Source organism: Haliotis rubra, unplaced genomic scaffold (assembly GCF_003918875.1).
Source record: "Haliotis rubra isolate DU_JTF1 unplaced genomic scaffold, ASM391887v1 Scf204, whole genome shotgun sequence".
Classification (NCBI taxonomy): Eukaryota; Metazoa; Mollusca; class Gastropoda; order Lepetellida; family Haliotidae; genus Haliotis; species Haliotis rubra.
The window spans coordinates 30,858-49,951 of record NW_025766048.1 but is presented as its reverse complement, the minus strand read 5'-3'; the positions used below and the strand labels follow the sequence as shown (position 1 = coordinate 49,951).

The 19,094-nt window shown below is 40.3% G+C and overlaps 1 protein-coding gene across 1 annotated transcript in view; it reads left to right on the top strand.

Annotated features, from left to right (window-relative positions):
• LOC124275932 (DBH-like monooxygenase protein 1 homolog) overlaps window positions 1–19,094 on the top strand; it is a 51,528-nt gene that overhangs the window by 18,735 nt on the left and 13,699 nt on the right. Inside the window, exons 3-9 of the mRNA XM_046711634.1 lie at window positions 2,784–2,919; window positions 3,695–3,793; window positions 4,054–4,236; window positions 4,574–4,656; window positions 5,715–5,958; window positions 7,463–7,559; window positions 7,899–8,460. Of these exons, the coding sequence (XP_046567590.1) occupies window positions 2,784–2,919; window positions 3,695–3,793; window positions 4,054–4,236; window positions 4,574–4,656; window positions 5,715–5,958; window positions 7,463–7,559; window positions 7,899–8,454 (1,398 nt within the window). The 3' untranslated portion in view covers window positions 8,455–8,460. The remainder of the gene's footprint in view (window positions 1–2,783; window positions 2,920–3,694; window positions 3,794–4,053; window positions 4,237–4,573; window positions 4,657–5,714; window positions 5,959–7,462; window positions 7,560–7,898; window positions 8,461–19,094) is intronic.

Genomic DNA, 19,094 nt, shown 5'->3' with positions numbered 1-19,094 from the left:
TCATATCCTTATGTGGTTACACATTTTAAGACCAGGGCTCTGTGTTTGAGAAAACTTTAATCGTCTCGTGACCATGAGTCGCAAAATGTACCTTGACGTTTCTGTTTAATAATAATAATAATAATTGCATTTATATAGCGCATCATTCACTAATAAATGCTCTGTGCGCTTAAGATGGAAATTGACACTTGAAAAGAAATGTTTTGAGGCCAGTCTTAAAAGATGTTAGTGACTCGCTGGTTTTGAGTTCAAGCGGTAGTGCGTTCCATTTCATTGCTGCATTGAAAGCGAAACGACCTTTTGCCAAAGTTGGTTTTGATGTTAGGCACTGTCACTAGCATTTGGTTTTGTGATCTCAGTGAGCGTGAGGGCTGATACAGGGGCAGTAACTCTGCGAGGTAGTCAGGGGCCATTCCGTTGAGACACTTGTACGTCATTACAATAGTTTTGTAGTCAATTCTTCCGGTGATTGGTAGCCAGTGTAAATCATTTAGAATTGGAGTAATGTGATCGAAGACTTTAGACTTTGTAATGATTCTTGCAGCAGTGTTTTGGAGGGCTTGAAGGCGACGTAGCTGATCTTTGTTGACGTTGGTGAGGAGGCTGTTGCAGTAATCTGCTCGGGACATGACCAGAGATAGGACAAGTTTTGAAGTAGCATCAGCACTCAGATAGTTGCGGAGTCTTCCAATGTTCCTGAGATGCATATGGGCCGTGCTAATGATGTTGGAGATCTGCTTGTCCATTTTCAGACTTTCATCGAGAATAACCCTAGATTCTTGACCTTCGGGTTGGAGTTATGGCAGTATTCCCTATTTGGAGAGATGGCTTGTCAAGTTTGGAAAGTGTTGTTTTCGACCCAATAAGCAGGAATTCTGTTTTGCTTTCATTAAGTTTCAGTAGGTTTTTAGTCATCCATGTCTGAATGTCATTGCAGGAATCAGAAAGGGTGTCCAACGATGGCAGGGCTTCTGTGGTAGGGAATGAAGAATAGATTTGATTGTCATCTGCATATTGATGTTGGTTGACTTTGTGCTTGTCTGCTATTCTTCCCAGTGGTGTAGTGTACACAGAGAACAGCACTGGTCCTAGCACGGAACCTTGTGGGACGCCACTCCTGAGATCTGTGGGACATGATGTTTTGCTCTCAATCTTAACCACTTGAGATCGATCTGATAGGTAAGATTGGAACCATGAAAGAGCAGTACCCCTGACTTTCAGGTCACTTTCCATTCTTGACAACAACATGTGATGGTCAATAGTGTCGAAGGCTGCCGAAAGATCTAGAAGAACCAGTGCTGATACATTTCCTTTGTCTGCTTCTGTTAGAATGTCATTGGTGACTTTTATGAGTGCTGTTTCAGTGGAATGGTTTGGTCGATATGCAGATTGATGTTTGTCAAGCAGCTTGTGTTTCTTCAGATGTTCAGAGAGGCGGGTACAAACAGCCTTCTAACACCTTCGAGACGAACGGAAGATTAGATACAGGTCTGTAGTTGTTCAGAGTATTATTGTCCAGGTTACTTTTCTTCAGAAGGGGTCTCACCAGAGCTTGTTTAAAAGTTTTAGGGAACTCGCCTGATGATATTGAGAGATTGATGATGTTGGTTATTGGAAGTACTAAAACCTCCAGGCATGATTTCACAAATTGAGTTGGTATAGGATCGAGCTCACAACTCTTGTCTGGCAGAAGCTTAATGATCTTTTCGATTTCATCGGTTGAGAAAGGTTGTATTTCATCAAAATAGCCCGAGGTAGCTGAAGTTGACTCGTCACACTGGTCACCTGGAGTGGATGTGTTGTCATCTAGCGTTGAAGCCGAAGTTACTAGCTTGCTGTGAATTCTCTCGATCTTCTCTCTGAAGTATTGTGCAAAGTTCGCAGCAGCTTCTTGAGGAGATTGGTCCTCGGGCAGATTGGTATCACTGGATTTGTTACACAGTTTGGAGACGAGTCGATGGAGCTGTTTAGAGTTGGCCTCTGCATCCAGCACCTTAGTGTTAAGGTACTCGGTCTTAGCCTGTCTGATGGAACAATTCACCTTGTTCCTCTGTGAAACGTACATCTGGCGGTGTATTTCGAAGCCTGTTCTTTGCCATTGCTTTTCTAGCTTCCTCCTGTTGGTTTTTTCCAGTTTTATATCGTCTGTGTACCATGGTGAGCTTGGTTTCACAGATATAATCTTGGTTCTAAGAGGGGCGTGTTTGTCTAGAAGCTCTGATAGAACTCTGTTGTATAGATCTGCAAGTTCTGTGGCAGTCTTCGGTTTCACCTTGTAGAGAGGAGAGTTCCCAATATCTGTTTTAAGCTTGTCAATGTCCATATTGCGAAAGTTTCGACATGTTTTCGTTATTTTCTGTCTTGTTGGTCTTTCCTTGTTGAAAGAGAGAAACACAGGGAAGTGGTCTGACATTTGTAGGTCTTCAACAGTCACTTTTTGAATAAGTTCTTTGTTTGTGTCTCTGACGATTACCCAGTCTAGAATATGTCCACATTTGTGGGTTGGCGCTGGCACAATTTGGACAAGTCCAATTGAGTCCAGGAATGTGACAATTTTTTCTCTGTCAGGTTTTAATGGGTCATCGAAATGGATATTCATGTCACCGAGAATGGTAATTTCACCTGTTTTGCTGCTCTGAAGTTGAACAAAATTTTCAAAGTCATCTTGAAATTTGGAGGCTGAAAGTTTATTTTTAGCTGACGGTGGGGGTCTGTACACACAGATGATATGCAGGTTATGTTTCTGTTTCTGTTTGTTCACAATGTTTTTTATTCTGTTTAAGTGGACACAAGATTTGTGCCGTTTAGATTCTGATGGTGACGGTATGACCAACGGTCAAGAGCTTGGTGACCCGAACTGCGTGTGGACTGCAGACAGTGGTAATCTCCCTTCACGGACAACCGACATTACTCACCCAGGTATACAATAGAAATCACATTGATTTCATCCGTATTGATATGCAGTTGCTTGTTTTGGAAATGAGGAAATGTGTCAAGGCTAAGTGGATCAATCAGTGTAACCCAATCAGTGGTACCCAATCAGTGGTTCAAATTGGTGACCGTGATATTGCGTAAATGAAACAGTCCTGTATGGAATCCTAGAAGGGACATTATCCCGTTGTCGCATTGTCGAGTTGTCGCAGATGTTATTTTACACAACTTAGTTAGGGCGACGAATCGACAATGCGACATATTTGTAACCTGTCATTATGTCGCATAGTCGCCCTATGGTTGAATTGAAAATATTCTTCAAACAGGGACAAATGGCTAGTCGCGTGGTTGTATTGTCGCAAATTTTGCCACTTTTTGTTTGTTTTTGTCAGGGCGACAACGCAACAATGTCCCTTCTAGGATTCAATAGTCCTGATCACGCAAGGAACTATCCTGTGGTCTTTAAGAATATATATTTCGTCCCTTAGATGCACCAGGATCCGCTTATCGTCGCTGCAAATCTCATGTTCGCACAATGATAAATACAACTATTGAAATCGCTCTAAGTTACTATGATCATCAAATCTACATTACTATCAGCTGAGGACTGAATAACTCACTTCAAGCCATTTGATGAAAGTTTGATTGAGCGTCGATGTACGGAATCTATACCACCCCAAAATAGAACTCATCATATGTGCATGTGCACACGTTCATACAATACCAGTTCGGTTTATGGAGAACGACCTTCTATATATTCCAGGTGTGTGTGACCCTTTTGACTCCCCTGCCTGTCAAGCGAAGAATGCGTGGGTTTCGTGTAAAGGGTCAGAACTAGAGTGCGATGCTCTCAACGCACCAGGTAAAACGTTTTAGTTGCATTCCTGAATGTATGTGCAATGCTTTCATCGTTGACACGTTGTCATGATTTAAGAGTGAAACGAAAGGTTATGTTGTATATCTGGACCCGCAAGGTAATATGCTCATTCATTCATTCATTCATTCATTCATTCATTCATTCATTCATTCAGCCTTCAAAGATATGATGAAGCTCACTCACTCTAATACCTACCCAAATAATGCACATAGTGTCGTTCTTAAGTCGTTATCTCACCTTCACAGATGTGAGGAACTTCACGATCCGTTTCCCCGAAACCGACGTGCCCGCCGAGGACACCACCTACATCTGCATGATTTTCAACGTCCCCTCTGACCAGGACTACCACTACATTGGAAGCAAGCCTCTCATCGACAACGAAAACGTCATGCATCACGTCATAGTCTACGGCTGCTCTGACACATCAGGTGCGTCGAACCAGTCTTTCAACTGAAACCAAATCCAGTGTATTCAGTGCAGTGATGATTATATCATAGGAACATTTTCTTTATGATTTGCAATGTCTGGGAATTCAGGTTATTAAGCATAATGGCCGTAACCGGCGACATAATAGATCGGATGGTCAGCGTCGGTAACGTCGTTATATTGTTTCATCGTTCTCCTATGTTTCATCGTTGCTCATAACATCAACCATTGGGTCCTGATGGTGAGTGTGGCTTTGAGTGAAACAGCAAAGGTACAGAAATATGACCTTCCTAGAATTCCTTAAAAATGGTGAGCTGTATATCTCTATTTTCTTTGCAGAGGAACTACCAACAGAACCATACAAATGTGGCATGGATGCTGGGAAGGGATGCACAGCAGGTCTAGGGGGGCTGGACAGTTGGGTCTCCTGGAGAATGCCTCAATGACAACTTTGGACTAGTTTTTTGGAAAATCAAGATACAAACGGTTTGCCCTGGAGGTACTAGTGACCAAATTTCTTTCATATATATTCATATATATATATGTTCATATATTCATAAATATTCTTTGTTACTTGTTTAAGGCTGCACACAGCGCATTCTGTGCCCGATAAATAAGCAGTTCATACAGGCTGCAGTACGACCTTTGTGTGTATTTTTGAATGAATCAAACTCGTCGTGGATCCACCTTTCACACTCGCAGTGGCATATAGAACATACTAATTTTCCTTAAACGGAGGTCCAAGTTAATGGCGTTTCATTGTATTTTTATGAAGATTGTAATAATAAAGAAATACTTATCTAATGTCGAGCTAGCTACGCTGTCGTAATAATATATCTGCTAGAAAGTGGTACCATCCCATCACATCACAATTTCTTTCCAACCTTGCCAAGATACACGGATACCAGTACATTACATAACGAGTTCTTTCCAACCTTGCCAAGATACACGGATACCAGTCCATTACATAACGAGTTTTTTCCAACCTTGCCAAGATACACGGATACCAGTCTATTACATCACAATTGCCAACAAGTATTCCAACGCGAGTACCGATACAAACCCATCACATCATATTTTTCTTTCCAATTTTAGCAACAACACTCCCCAACCCCCACCCCACCTTGGTATTATTGTTATGTCCACCCTTCTTCAGTTTCCGGGTGGTGGAGTATCCTAGTGGTTAAAGCATTCTCTCGTCAGGCCGAAGACCCGGGTTCGAACCCCACATGGGTACAATGTGTGAAGCTCACTTCAGGTGTCCCCCACCGTGCTAAAAGTTGAATAAAAACTCACTCACTCACTCACTCACTCACTCACTCACTCACTCACTCACTCACTCACTCACTCACTCACTCACTCACTCACTCACTCACTCACTCACTCACTCACTCACTCACTCACTCACTCACTCACTCACTCACTCACTCACTCACTCACTCACTCACCGTGTATTATTTTCATTTCCATTCTTTTTCAGTTTCACTGGAACAACCCGAACGAAGTGTCAGGCTGGAAGGACAGTTCAGGAATGACGTTCTTTTACACCCCCAACTTACGAAAGAATAATGGCTCACTCATGTCACTCGGACAGATGAACCTAGCAATCCCCCCTGGACAATCAGAGGTCACGTTCAGAGGAGAATGTACATCTGAATGCACACGAAAACTTATGACAGAGCCCATCTATGTCCCAACAGCCTTGAATCATATGCATTATTTAGGTAAGTAATGTACATCTGAATGCTTGGTTTGTTGGTTGTTTAACACCGCACACAGCGGTTGAAACATGTTATCGTATCCGAATTGCGGAGATCGATGCTCATGCTGATGTCAACTGGATTGTCTGGTCAAGACTCGATTATTTACAGAGCGCCGCCATATAGCTGGAATATTGCTGAGTGCGGCGTTAAACAACAAACCAAACCAAACCAAACCAACCTAGCCCTCAAGAGTAATGTGCCAGATTATGACAGAGTCAGTTTGGTTTCAAACGTGAGAGTCAAACGTGACATATGTTATATTGGGGATTACACTTTCTCCATAAAGAACAGATTCCAGTACTTTTGGGGGTTGTGTCCCACCAGGGATTCGAACTGTCACTGTCAGAGTGAAGCACAGAACTGGTGAAGTCAGAATATCCGCTGTTACCTCAGATGTCAACGTAAGTGCGTACATCGATACTCAGGCTGTTGATCACTGGATTGTCGGGTCTAAACTCGATTATTTACAGTCCGCCGCCATATAGCTGGAATATTGCTGCGTTCGGCGTAAAACAACAAACCAAACCCACTTAGCCCCTCTGGATTAATGTGCTAAATTATGACATCGCTGCATTAAGCCTAATCGGACAGCTTAAATCAGGAAAATCTTTCAGAATGTAATTACAACCCGCATCTCAAGCGACAAGTACGTCACGCACTGTCATGTAAAATACCTGTACAAAGTTTCAATGCACGGGCCCTGAATTATTAAAGGGGTTCATGCTTTCAGGCAGATATGTAATATCGATGAGATTTTCTGGTAAAACACAACTGAAACATTAAAGGAAATGTGAAGGATGCGTATGAATTTGTTCTTTCGATCATGAACTCAAAATAAATCTGGAGCTGTCCGGTGAACGTTTGCGACGGTCTCATAAGGAAGGGCACGACAACATGCAAATGAACAGTCCCTTTATTAAAGTGAAATTAAAATCATATAGAGTCATGAATCCACACATTCTCATTTGGAGAGTAGGACGTGACTAATGTTATATTTGGGATTACACTTTCTCCGTAAAGCACAGAATCTAGTAAATTTTGCTTTGAGTCTCACCCGGGATTCGAACTCACGCTGTCAGAGTGAGGGACAGAACTGGTGAGGCCAGATTATCCGCAGCTAAGTACACTGTCTAGCAAGACAATCAACATGCACAGAAACATCAGATGTGCCTATCACTTGTGAGTTAATGAACTGAACGCTCTATTAGGCAAATAACTAAATTTAAATGAATGAATGAATATATGAATGATTGATTGATTGATTGATTGAATGATAAGTAAGGAAGGAAGGAAGAAAGGAAGGAAGGACATAAGTAAGTAAGTATAAAGCACAACTACATAGAACGCATATAAAATGTACCGTAAAATAAGAAGTAAACTTTCCCTTTTGACTATTCTAACATTGTTATTGTTGCTGCTTCCAGACTGGCATCATTAGTAAATGGTAAATGTTTTATCTTTAAAGGTAGATCAGCGTCCGTAGAGCTGAGGCGAAATGGACAAAGGGTCCGCTATCTGACCAATGAACCAGAGTACAGCTATGACCAGCCTCTCTACTTCAAGTGAGACCTTATTAGCTTTGAGAATCAGGAATTGAACTGTTTCACATGAACCAATGTCTTGGGAGATAATTAAAAGGTTTTGATTGTTGGATTCGGTGACTGCTGACATCATTGTATCACATGATCGTTACTCATAAAATCGATGACTTGATTTTCTGGTAAGGACTCGATTATTTACAGACCACTGTCATATACTTGAACAATTGCTTGGGTAAAACAATATAGAATAGTCATCGTCAGCCGTAACACAATTGGGTTGTAACGACCAGCATATTTACTGAAATTCTGAATTGCTACATACACATGTATTTTCTTACCTCATACTTTTTATCGCTACAGCTATGACGATCCAGTTGAGCTTCTTCCTGGAGACAGCTTAGTGACCACCTGCAAATTCGAATCAACGTATAAGAAGAACTGGGTATTCTACGGCGATGGAACATCAGATGAAATGTGCTTTGGGTTCCTTTGGTACTACCCAGAACATGCTCTGAAGAATGGGGGATGTGTGTCGTGGAAGAGCATCAATATTTGTGGGCGTGAGAGCCTCATTGAGAAGAACTGCAACGTCTGGGAATTTGTATTTCAAGTCGATGCTGAGTCTAAGGCGCTCTTCAAGTCCGTGAACGTCTACTGTAATCTCCTGTCCGATTTGTGCACCCCCGAATGCAAGATGGCGGTCATGGACATCCTGAAACACCCTTGCTTAAGTGGAGGCGATGTCTCAGACTATGTCAGAAATCTCATGCGTAGATCCAAAGAAGGGCTGGAGTTCCTCGGCAAGCTGGCAATGTGCGATGTGAATAAGAATGACTTTAACTATCCCCAATCCGGTGGCGCAGGAACCCATGTGGCCTCCCTGACGTTGATCTTCCTCGCGGTGATCATGGCTTAGATTCAGAAGACACGTTGAGGTTTTAATTCTTTCCAAACCTGTGACCTCGACAAAGTTTTGGCTTTTCCATGATTAAGTTTTTTCTAAAATGTTGGCTTGCATTTAAAGTCAGATGTAGTACTATTCTCGATGTATGGCAGTGTTAATGAAAATACCCCGAAAACCCGGGCCCAAGTATTCAAGATATTTCTGATATTGGACAATTATTAAACGCTTGGATTTGAGAAAAAACCAGAAGCTTCAGAAATGCATGATCGTATATTTGAAATGTACTATAAATATTAGCAAATCAATGTCTTAGATGATGCGTGTATTTTGGTGATTGTACTCAAGACGGCATAATCAAGGTTTTAATTAACGATGATAATTGTTTAGCAAAAATAGTAAACAGGGAATCTTAGATGTCATTTCTGAACATTTATAGTACTATTTACATCTATTCTGATATATCCTTCTTACTGTGCTACCGGTGAGGTAACCTGGAGGTTAAGGCGTCGATATCTCTTGCTTCGCGATGCGGGTTTCGAGTCCAATATGGTTGCAATGTGTGAAGCGCACAGAGTTTAACATTGTTTATTACTACTACAGCTACTACTACTACTACTACTACTACTACTACTACTACTACTACTACTACTAGAGGATGATTACTACAACTACTGCAACAACAACAACAACAACTACGACGACTACTACTACCTATGCCAAGTTTCATCCATATGTCTTTGTTTTTCGGTTCTTTTGAATAAAAGTACACATTTTTGATATTATTAAGCAATTCCTTTACACACTTTGAATAAATAATGTTAACGCACATGGTCTACATTTTGTTGACAGTTTGCCATTCTCTACTCTAGTGTCGTCCTATTGCTACACTCAGCAATATTTTAGCCATATACCCGCGGCCTGTCAAATCTGGACCAGACAAACCATCAACGTGATGAACTACGTGTGTGAAAGATGACAACAATCAGACTGCTCATGATGAGGAGTGTGGGTAGCCTCGTAGTTAAAGCGTTCGTTCGTCACGCCGAAGACCCGGGTTCGATTCCCCACATTTTTTCAATGTGGTGTCCCCTGTCGTGATATTGCTGGAATATTGCTGGAGACGACGTAAAACTTAACTCACTCACTCACTAGTATTACTTTAATAATCTTCTGGGTTATTTGTAACGATGCCGGGGATATACCGGTCGGTCAGCTTGTGTTCTTCTGACATTATCAACAAGTAATATGGTATGTGGTCTTGTGCATAGAGCTCAGGTCACAAATCAGGTGATGTTAAGCAACGTTGGTCACGGACAGTCCTTGGATGGGTGACCGTTTTCAGCAGCTTGACTCCTGTGAGCTTCTATGACTTCAGTCCTGTCCCACAACAAAGCACACGTGACACATGTGGTCTAACCTTAGGCAAGTGAGTTTGTTCATAATTGCCTCTGTTCACCCAGCAGTGAATGGGTACCCGGTCGGATAAGTCATATAACTGTTCACCTTCTAGTGCCATACAGGCAGTTTGGCTTATCCGGGGTAATTATGTCTCTGCGCCTTGAGCATGGTCAGGGTCGTACCAGGTGCAGCAAGCCATGCCATCATGTTGTTTAAGATATGCTGTTTGTGCCAAGGAAGGACATCCACTGACAAGGTGTTGGACAGTCTCTGTAAATTCATTATACAATCGACATTTCATATTGATATTTTCTTTACGAATCACATATAGGCGATTGCGAGTGGGAAGTGACTGGTCTTGGGCAGCAAAAAGAAAGCCCTCTGTTTCACATTTAAGACCAGCCGACTTCATCCAGGCGAAGGAGTCGGTGGAATTGTAGTTCTGCTCCACTCACTGCCTGTACAGGCGATGCAATGGCTTCTCAGAAAACGTTTCCACAAATGAATGACTCTGGGCAGAGGTGGTCAAGGACTTCACCTGGTTTACTCCTATCGCTGTACCGTCCAGCAATACATCGTCAGCAACAAATTCAACATCAAATTTCAGATTATGTCCTTAAAATAGCTGTGGAATTCCTTGTTTTCACCATGAGTCTTGGCATGCATCACCAAAGGATCATCCGAAAAATAAATATGTGCAAAAATACACAATAAAATTCTATCATAAAGAGCTTCAACATTAATCAAACCTCCCGAACTGATTGGCATATAAAAACGATTAAGAGAGCAACGATGGTGGTGGGCTCTGTTATCAGACATGATCCTTCTGGTCAGGCGGTCAAGACTCTGGATGTGTTGTTTTGTCCAGTCAACTACTCCAAAGGAATAGGAGAGGACTGGCACAACAAAAGAATTGGTGGCATTCACCTTGTTTTGAGCATTCAGCTCCTGAGCTCCAGATTTTCTTTAAGCGAGATATGCACTCGGCCCGAAGTTTGTCTTGGATTTGGACATTCTGGAGCTTGTCTGGAGCTTGCATTCCAAGATAGGTGTAGGCCCGATCTACCACAAAATGCTCAATAACTCAACACCCCCGACCCCCACCCACCCCCATTCCTGCAACTTGACCGATCCAGCATTAACTACCTTGCCACGTTTCAAATGAACCTGGCGGTTGTAACGATACGGATCGATCCCCAAACCCTGAACAACTATATGATCATTTTCAAATTGACAAATTCGTTCATGACAATCAGAACCGAAAGACACAACTTAAAACAATGTACAACATGAGGCGTTTGCAAGGGTTCATGATTGCAAATGGCGACACAAGTCCTATCGAGTCCATTCAACCAACAGAACTTTGTGACAATTTGTGTACACTTTTTATTAACCTCAGAAAGAAAGATGGCAGCAATTATGAACCATCTACAGTTCGCGGGATGTTGTCCAGTTTTGACAGGTACCTTAAGTCAAAGCACTACTGTTCATCACTTATCAATGATCGTGAATTCGAAAAGTTAAACACTGTCATCAAAAGTCCTGAAGAGTGAAGGAATGGGTAACCTACCTCGCCGTGCTGAATCGCTCACTGACGATCACATTCACAAACTCTATGAAACAAAACAACTTGGTCCTCACGATCCCGAATCCATTTTGAACACCATGTGGCGGAACAACACCACTCATTTTGGAATCCGTTGTGTCAAACCACACACTGACATGAAATGGGGGGCATGTTGCACTTAAAACTGACTCAGATGGTAGAGAATTTCTTGAATTCAGAGAGAGACAGTCGAAAACATGCCAAGGGGATAATCCTTTAGCTATCCGTAACATGCACCCCAAAGCTTGGGCGACTAATGATGAACATTGTCCAGTATCCATGTACAAGCTGTACTCGAGCCTCCGTCCTGCAGGGTACTCCAGTCCAGATACTCCTTTCTATATTGCCACTAACACCAAGGAACCACCTAGCAAATTCCCCTGGTTCAAACGACAACCTGTTGGTATGAATAAACTGAGTTCTATTATGAGACGAATGTCAAAACATGCTGGCTTTGAAAACAGGAACTTCACAAACCATTCAGCAAGAAAATTCCTTGTCCAAAAACTGTCTGATGAAAATATTCCTCCAACTCACATTATGCAGATATCAGGTCATCGTAACATGCAGAGTGTAAACAACTATAGTCAAATTTCATCCTCGCAACACCGAAACATAAGTCACATCCTTAGTGGCAGTGTCGAGAGCCGAGAACGCAAGCAGGCTGTGTCAACGAAGAGTAGCTTCCCTTCCTTCAACTGTGAACGTAACCTCCGCAATGTCCCAGTCCAGCACAAAGGTTACGTTTAATGACAAACTCTCCTCAATATTTGCAGCTCCGGTGTATGGGGGTACATTCAACATTAACTTTTAGGGAAGTGCAAGTCCCACACGTGCGAAGAAATCCAAGCGATCCTCCGATGATGACTGTATTCAAATTGAATGAGCGTCACCTAGCACATGTTCGGAACGATAATAATGACGTCACACTGTGAAATTAATTTCACTTGACAAAGAACCATATACAGTTGCAAAGTCATGTTTTTTGAGTGTTTAATATTAGTTCTTTGATCTTATCTGTTTACATCATCGTTGTTGCCTTAAAAATGCACAAATATGACTGATACTCTTGTGTGAGGGTTACACAATGCATGTGTAGTAAGTAGTCTGCTGAGTGACGTCACTCATTCATGATGTTGTGTTATGTATTAATGCGCTGCTACAATCAGAGAAAGGGCAAAATATGCATCGATTTGATCCAAAAGTGGTGTGATTTTCGGTGTGTAAGATATAGATTGCTGTACTCGTGTCTGTCAGATACCATTTATCTTACAACTCGTTGTCAGATAAATGGTATCTGACAGACACTCGTTAAGTAATCTCTATATATGTTATGGCTCTGATAACAGCAATCTCAAAATTAGGTTGCAATCATAAATTCTATTTTCCTCTTTACACAATTTGTTGCATTAAAATATGCAGTTTTGTCATTCAATAGCCAAGGAAAACATCTGTTGTGAATGAATGTATGTGTAGATTTTAATCTAAACCAAAACGATAATCACAAAACATCATATATGTTCTTTACCCAAGATACTGGTTCTCAGAAAAAATATTGTAATACGTATCGTTTGAAAAGCGTATTGCGATATACCGGTATACTGGTAATACCTAGACTCATGGTTAGTCTCTGAATATATATAATTTTGATAGTAACAAACAAACCCATATAATTAAATTTTTATTGTGTTCATTAAAATTCTGGCAATCTGATTGGTTAACTGGGAACATTTCTTTTGATTTCATTTCCCAATGAATCTAAAAAAATAAGCCACGCCCACCGAACCGGACTACTTTCGGACCTGAGGAATGTCGGGGAATACCTTTACACTGCGAGGGAATTCCCTTGCACTCGGGTACCTTAATGAACTTTGGATAAACATTGAAGTGATACATTGTGGTTAACATAAACAAATAACTCAAAATTATCCGTTAACGTTAATAAAGTGTTTATTTAATAAAAAAGTGTTTGTCATAATACATTATTTGACTGGTTACTGTGGTTACCACGTGCAGTCAGCGAACGGTCGTCTGCAACTTGTCTTGTTTACATTCCAACAAGATGGCCGATTCCAAGTACGGACGTTTTGATCTGGGGAATTTTGAGTCGATTTTCGAAGATCAGTCTACCGGAAACGTTGCAACTCTTAGCACGGATAACATTGATTTTCCGGATGATTTAGACCTGGAAGAAATAGAAAGTTTGTTAGAGATAACAGCATCAACCAGATCTACAAAAACATCGGCAAATCACGAGATGACGTGTGCAATGCAAGTCGATGATAAGCCATCCCAAACACATCGTTTCAAACGTTTATCAAATAATGTAGCGGATTCTTACAAAAGTTTGCACATTGGTTTTTAGTTTCATACCTCAATGCAACGAAAGAAATACACAGTCAATCCTTATAATTAAATTCAACAACAAATACTATATGCTTTCAACAATATTTTATTTAAACACAATCAAATTCATCGAAACAGATATCTTTGTTACCACCGATTAACATTTTCGGTGTAAGAATTCGGTAAAGGCGTGACATGACTCAGGTGACTCATTTATATAAAATGACACGCCTACCAAACCATTAGCCAATCAGCATAGAGCACCCCCAAACAGCTGTCAATCAACCAAGCTAACATCGGGGTTGCGAATCAGAGCGGAACAACACAACGTGACGCGTTCCGGTAACGGCAAAGTTTCAAGTTCAAACATTTCAATTATTACCAGCGAACTGAAAGACACAGTTTGAAAAGTGAGAATTGGAAATGAAGCCCGATGACATGAAGTTAGTGGAACTGAGATTGTTAGTGGCAGCAGTATTTGCGCAAGTGGAAAGGGGCTGTGATATGACTGGGATTGCGATGCCATGAACTGATGTTCCAACATGCGCATGCTCTTGTCGAGGCGTTACAATGTCGGAAAGCATCTCGCTAATTCTTAGTTTTTGAGTAGTCGTTGTGTGGCGACTATAACTACGCACGGAACTTTCATTCCTATGGCCACTCATAAACATTATGTGACGAAGTTCAAAGCCAGCGTCACTCATGGCTTGGATTGCTGTGGCGCGAAGGCAATGAGCAGTGTATGACTGACTACATTGGGCATTGCGACATATGTCAGACATGAAACGAGTGAACTGGTATTTTTTGACTGGGGTTAATGTATACCAAATGTTGTGTGCGTCTGGAGAACTAAGTGCATCTTTATTACAGTGCGAAAAAAGTGATCCGGCATTTGGGTCACTTTTGTCAAGGAGCTGGCGAAGTGCATTGACGGGACATTGGTTTATATCATTCGTCGCGTACATTCGTTTGTCGCTTTGCCCTTCATCGCTGCTGAGACCACCCTGGATGTTTTTTTGTTTCGTTTCGTGGGACAGTGGGACATATTCAACATTGCTATCATCTACCGCAAATTCAAAGGATGTGGGCGTAAGCTGCTGGTGAAATTCAAGACCACGACTTACAAAATGGATGGCCAAGTCGTACCATACTTTGTACCGGAGGATAACAGGATTGGATGCCGAATGCAGATAAGTGCTAATTTTCATCAGATCACTTGTTTCAATGATTGATTTATGTTGTGTGGGACGTGACAAGCCATGTTGTACATTGTACTTTAATTTAGCATCAAGCATATCATTTGCAGACTTAAACTGCTTATCTCTTACAATGTCAATATCTCTCCCGATATCATTTAAGTGTCTTTTCAGGGCAGAACGAACATTTTTTAAAGTGTTCTTGTGATACTCGGCAGCATGTGCAGCCGGCATATTTTCACATCTTGTTTCCTGGTTTTTAGGCTCTGCCTCAGTTTAGAAAACTTTGTGTTAAGTTCCTCTGGTGTAATTGTTGAAAAATCCACAGTCCTCCCCTCGCTCTCGAACGACCAATCTAAATAAACAGAACGAAAACAATATCTAGAAACCTGACTATGACAGACCCAACTATGTAAACTTTGAACTAGGTAACTTTATAGCAAATCATTTTTCTCGGTTAGATCTACATAATTTAATCTCATTCTGATAATTGTTCCATTTTTAAAAAAACAACTTTGTGCTGATGAACTGTGTTTCATTTTGAGAAAATATACGTAGGATGGAATTTGAAAATAATATTTATATGAATTGTGTATATCTACCTTGGAATAGTTTAACACCCCATTTTGTGTTTCTTTTTGTGGATGTTTATTGTCTGTAGTCGTCCATTCGAAGTTATTAAATTTTTATTGTGTGCTCTATGCTGATTGGCTGATGGTTTGGTAGGCGTGTCATTTTATGTAAATGAGTCACCTGAGTCATGTCACGCCATTACCGAATTCTTACACCGAAAATGTTAATCGGTGGTAACAAAGATATCTGTTTCGATGAATTTGATTGTGTTTAAATAAAATATTGTTGAAAGCATATAGTATTTGATGTTGAATTTAATTATAAGGATTGACTGTGTATTTCTTTCGTTGCATTGAGGTATGAAACTAAAAACCAATGTGCAAACTGTATGAATCCGCGTAGCGGATTCTTACAAAAGTTTGCACATTGGTTTTTAGTTTCATACCTCAATGCAACGAAAGAAATACACAGTCAATCCTTAATTAAATTGAAAAGGAGCTCCAGGGAGACCAGAGATTTGCTTGAACTTGACAAGCTAGACTTGCTTTATTTAGGGCTTTAGCACTGCAGAGAGGGCTTGGCAGTAGGGAAAATAATGTGGTTCAGGGACTGTGAGACAGACTATGGTAATACCGTGTAGCCCTAATACACAGACAAAATATTGTTCATGAATTATCAAACACTGTTTTCTTTTATGCATCTATTATAGTGTGTTGAAGGATTGATGGCGGTGGGATAGCTTAGTGGTTAAAGCGTCCGCTCGTCACAACGATGAACCGGGTTCGATTCCCCACATGGTTACAATGTGTGAAGCCCATTTCTGGTGTCCCGTAATATTGCTGGAATATAGCTAAAGGCGTCGTAAAACCATATTCACTCACTTTCTCAAAGCGGCATGAAACCAAACTTAGGCGTCCGTTTTAGATTTAATCCGGTAGGTTTAATGGCGACCTTGATTATACAATCACACAGTAACGCACATGTATATGTGTGCGTGGTGTCCTCCCATTACGCAGACAGCCAGTTCGCAGACACCTTAAAACAACAACATTTACGGTTCAGTGAACAGCTTATCTACTACCTGTTACCTACACATTATAATGGAATAGTCCAAATAAAAACACAGGAACAAACTGAAGCTATATTATTTATTTTGAAAGATGGACGAAAAGACAGTAATTTGAATTTTTATTGCTGCAATATAAAAACAATTTATTTTCATAAATATTTCGGTTTAACCTTCTAGTCTAACGGGAGTCGGCATCATCATATTGAAAACACTAGCTTAGCTATTAGAAATTGCGACACTGTTGTATCATATAAATCAAATAAAGACAAATGTGAACCTAAATATTCATATGGAATAAAGAAGTTATATGTTTTGCACACAATATTATGATATATGACGAGTGCACTTAATTACGATTTATTTAGAATAAATACTCAAAATATGACGCATCATGTGATGTGGCCATGGATGTGAGAATGTTTTTCATTACTTCCTTCAACGTCCATTGTATTATATTCAAAGACATAAACTGTTACAATCTTTAGAAAGGATTGTTAAAATCAGAACACTGATTTGTATTAATCTGATCTTACATGGCAATGCAGGTGTCTCATTTACTGCAAATCAGAAATGTTTTCAAATATGTACATATCTATATCTCTCCAAAAAAACGTTTTCTCAGTTAACTTCTGTTGTACATATGCTATTATTGGGAGGTGGCTTTTCTATCAATAAACTCAATCAAACCTCTCAGTGACAAACCTGTTTTTATATTCGATAGTAATTGATATTAAAATCAATTTTGAGAAGAGAAATCATTTATCATTTAATCACAACAAAGTTCTATTTACCCACAATCAAACTTCGCAGTAGCGAACCTGTTTCAGGCTCACCCTGCTCTACTCACTAGACAGTGGACTGTTCCATTATACCCGTAGGTGTTACCCTAATTAACCTTCTAGTTCAGTGTCTGTCAATTGGGTGTCTGTCAAATGGGTGTCTGTCAATTGGGCGATAACCGTGTGCGTGTGAACTGGAGTACCCAGCGGGGAATTATACCCGGTTGACCTAATATCCTTTCAAATAGAACAGATCAAGCTCACGTGAGGGTTGCTCTTTCCACAAATAACCGTGATCACTGTCATATGACTGCTACCACCCTGCGGGTAAACAATTCCGGTCACGTGGAACTAGCTTAGGGGGTTGGGGGTTAAAGCAGGGGTGGTGTGAGGGTCGTGGAAAAGAGCCGGTGGATCATCTGATGCATATATCCAAATACATCGGTTTGATCGTGTGTTTTTCAGCGTTTATAAATCATTTGGGCTCATTTGTTGTTAATATCTGTAGTATACAGTTTCTCTAACAAAAACTCTTAGTGTTTCACATTATATTTATCATTCAAAGTCATTTGTTATTTGTTCAGTTTGTACACGGAAATAACCAGTGTCGTGAGAGGGAAAAGTACAGCTGACAATCTTTAGATAGTAGTGAATGTCATTCAATTGTAACTGGTCACGACATAATGGTCTCCAAAACATTGTATTGTTGTTTATATCGCTTGATCTACCAATAGCACCATATTCTGTGGAAGCGGTTTTGGGTGCTAAATAGTTATATCGTCTTAAATGATACATCGAGATACTATATTTCTATTAATAAGATTTCATATCAGGCATTACTTGCTAACTGTGGAAGCACATGCAAGGAAAAGATTTCTCAGCATGAGATTAAATGGATTCTGTCAAATCATCACCAAACTATCATTTATATAATCTAGATTATTATTGTTTATTTAATTTTAAATCAATGCCAAAGAGAATTTTATCCATCAGAGATCATAGAAACAAATCTGAAAAGCGATGAATAACAAACAAAAATCAAACAAAATAATCGAAACATTTATATGTTAGATATGCCACAATGAACAGAACCTAGTAATCTGTAGTTTGTTTTCTGTGGCGTATTTTCATTTTTAAATAGTTTTCCTTGGCAATAAGAAACTTTATTCTTTTGGGGTATATGGAATGGATTTCTTTTTACCGCAGAGTGTGTTATACTGAACCAGGTATGGTGTACATGTAGGAGGACGGTTGTACATTTATCATTAATAAGGTCATACTTAGTTTCGCGTGTGGAGTTACTGCATATCTATTTTGGGACCAAGGTATAATCAGTGTGGCTTCGCAGTATATTCCTTGTGGCAATATGTTACATTCATTATCACCTTGAGGTCTATTCACTGTGACGTTATGGTACATTCACTATGGTATATTCACTGTGTCGTTTTGGTATATTCACTATTATTACTCGCCTGTGAAAGATACTGCAGTGTAATATTTTTACGCAATATTACGCTAGTGTAATGACGTCATAGCGATTTACAGATATGACGTCACAATGCTAATACCTCTGTCACAATGGTATAAGACCTTGCTTAACTCGCAGAAAGCTGAAAGTCATCACACTGTAGGCAGTTTCTATCAATTTTTGTTGGAGAGTAATAAACAGCATACTAAACTCGCTT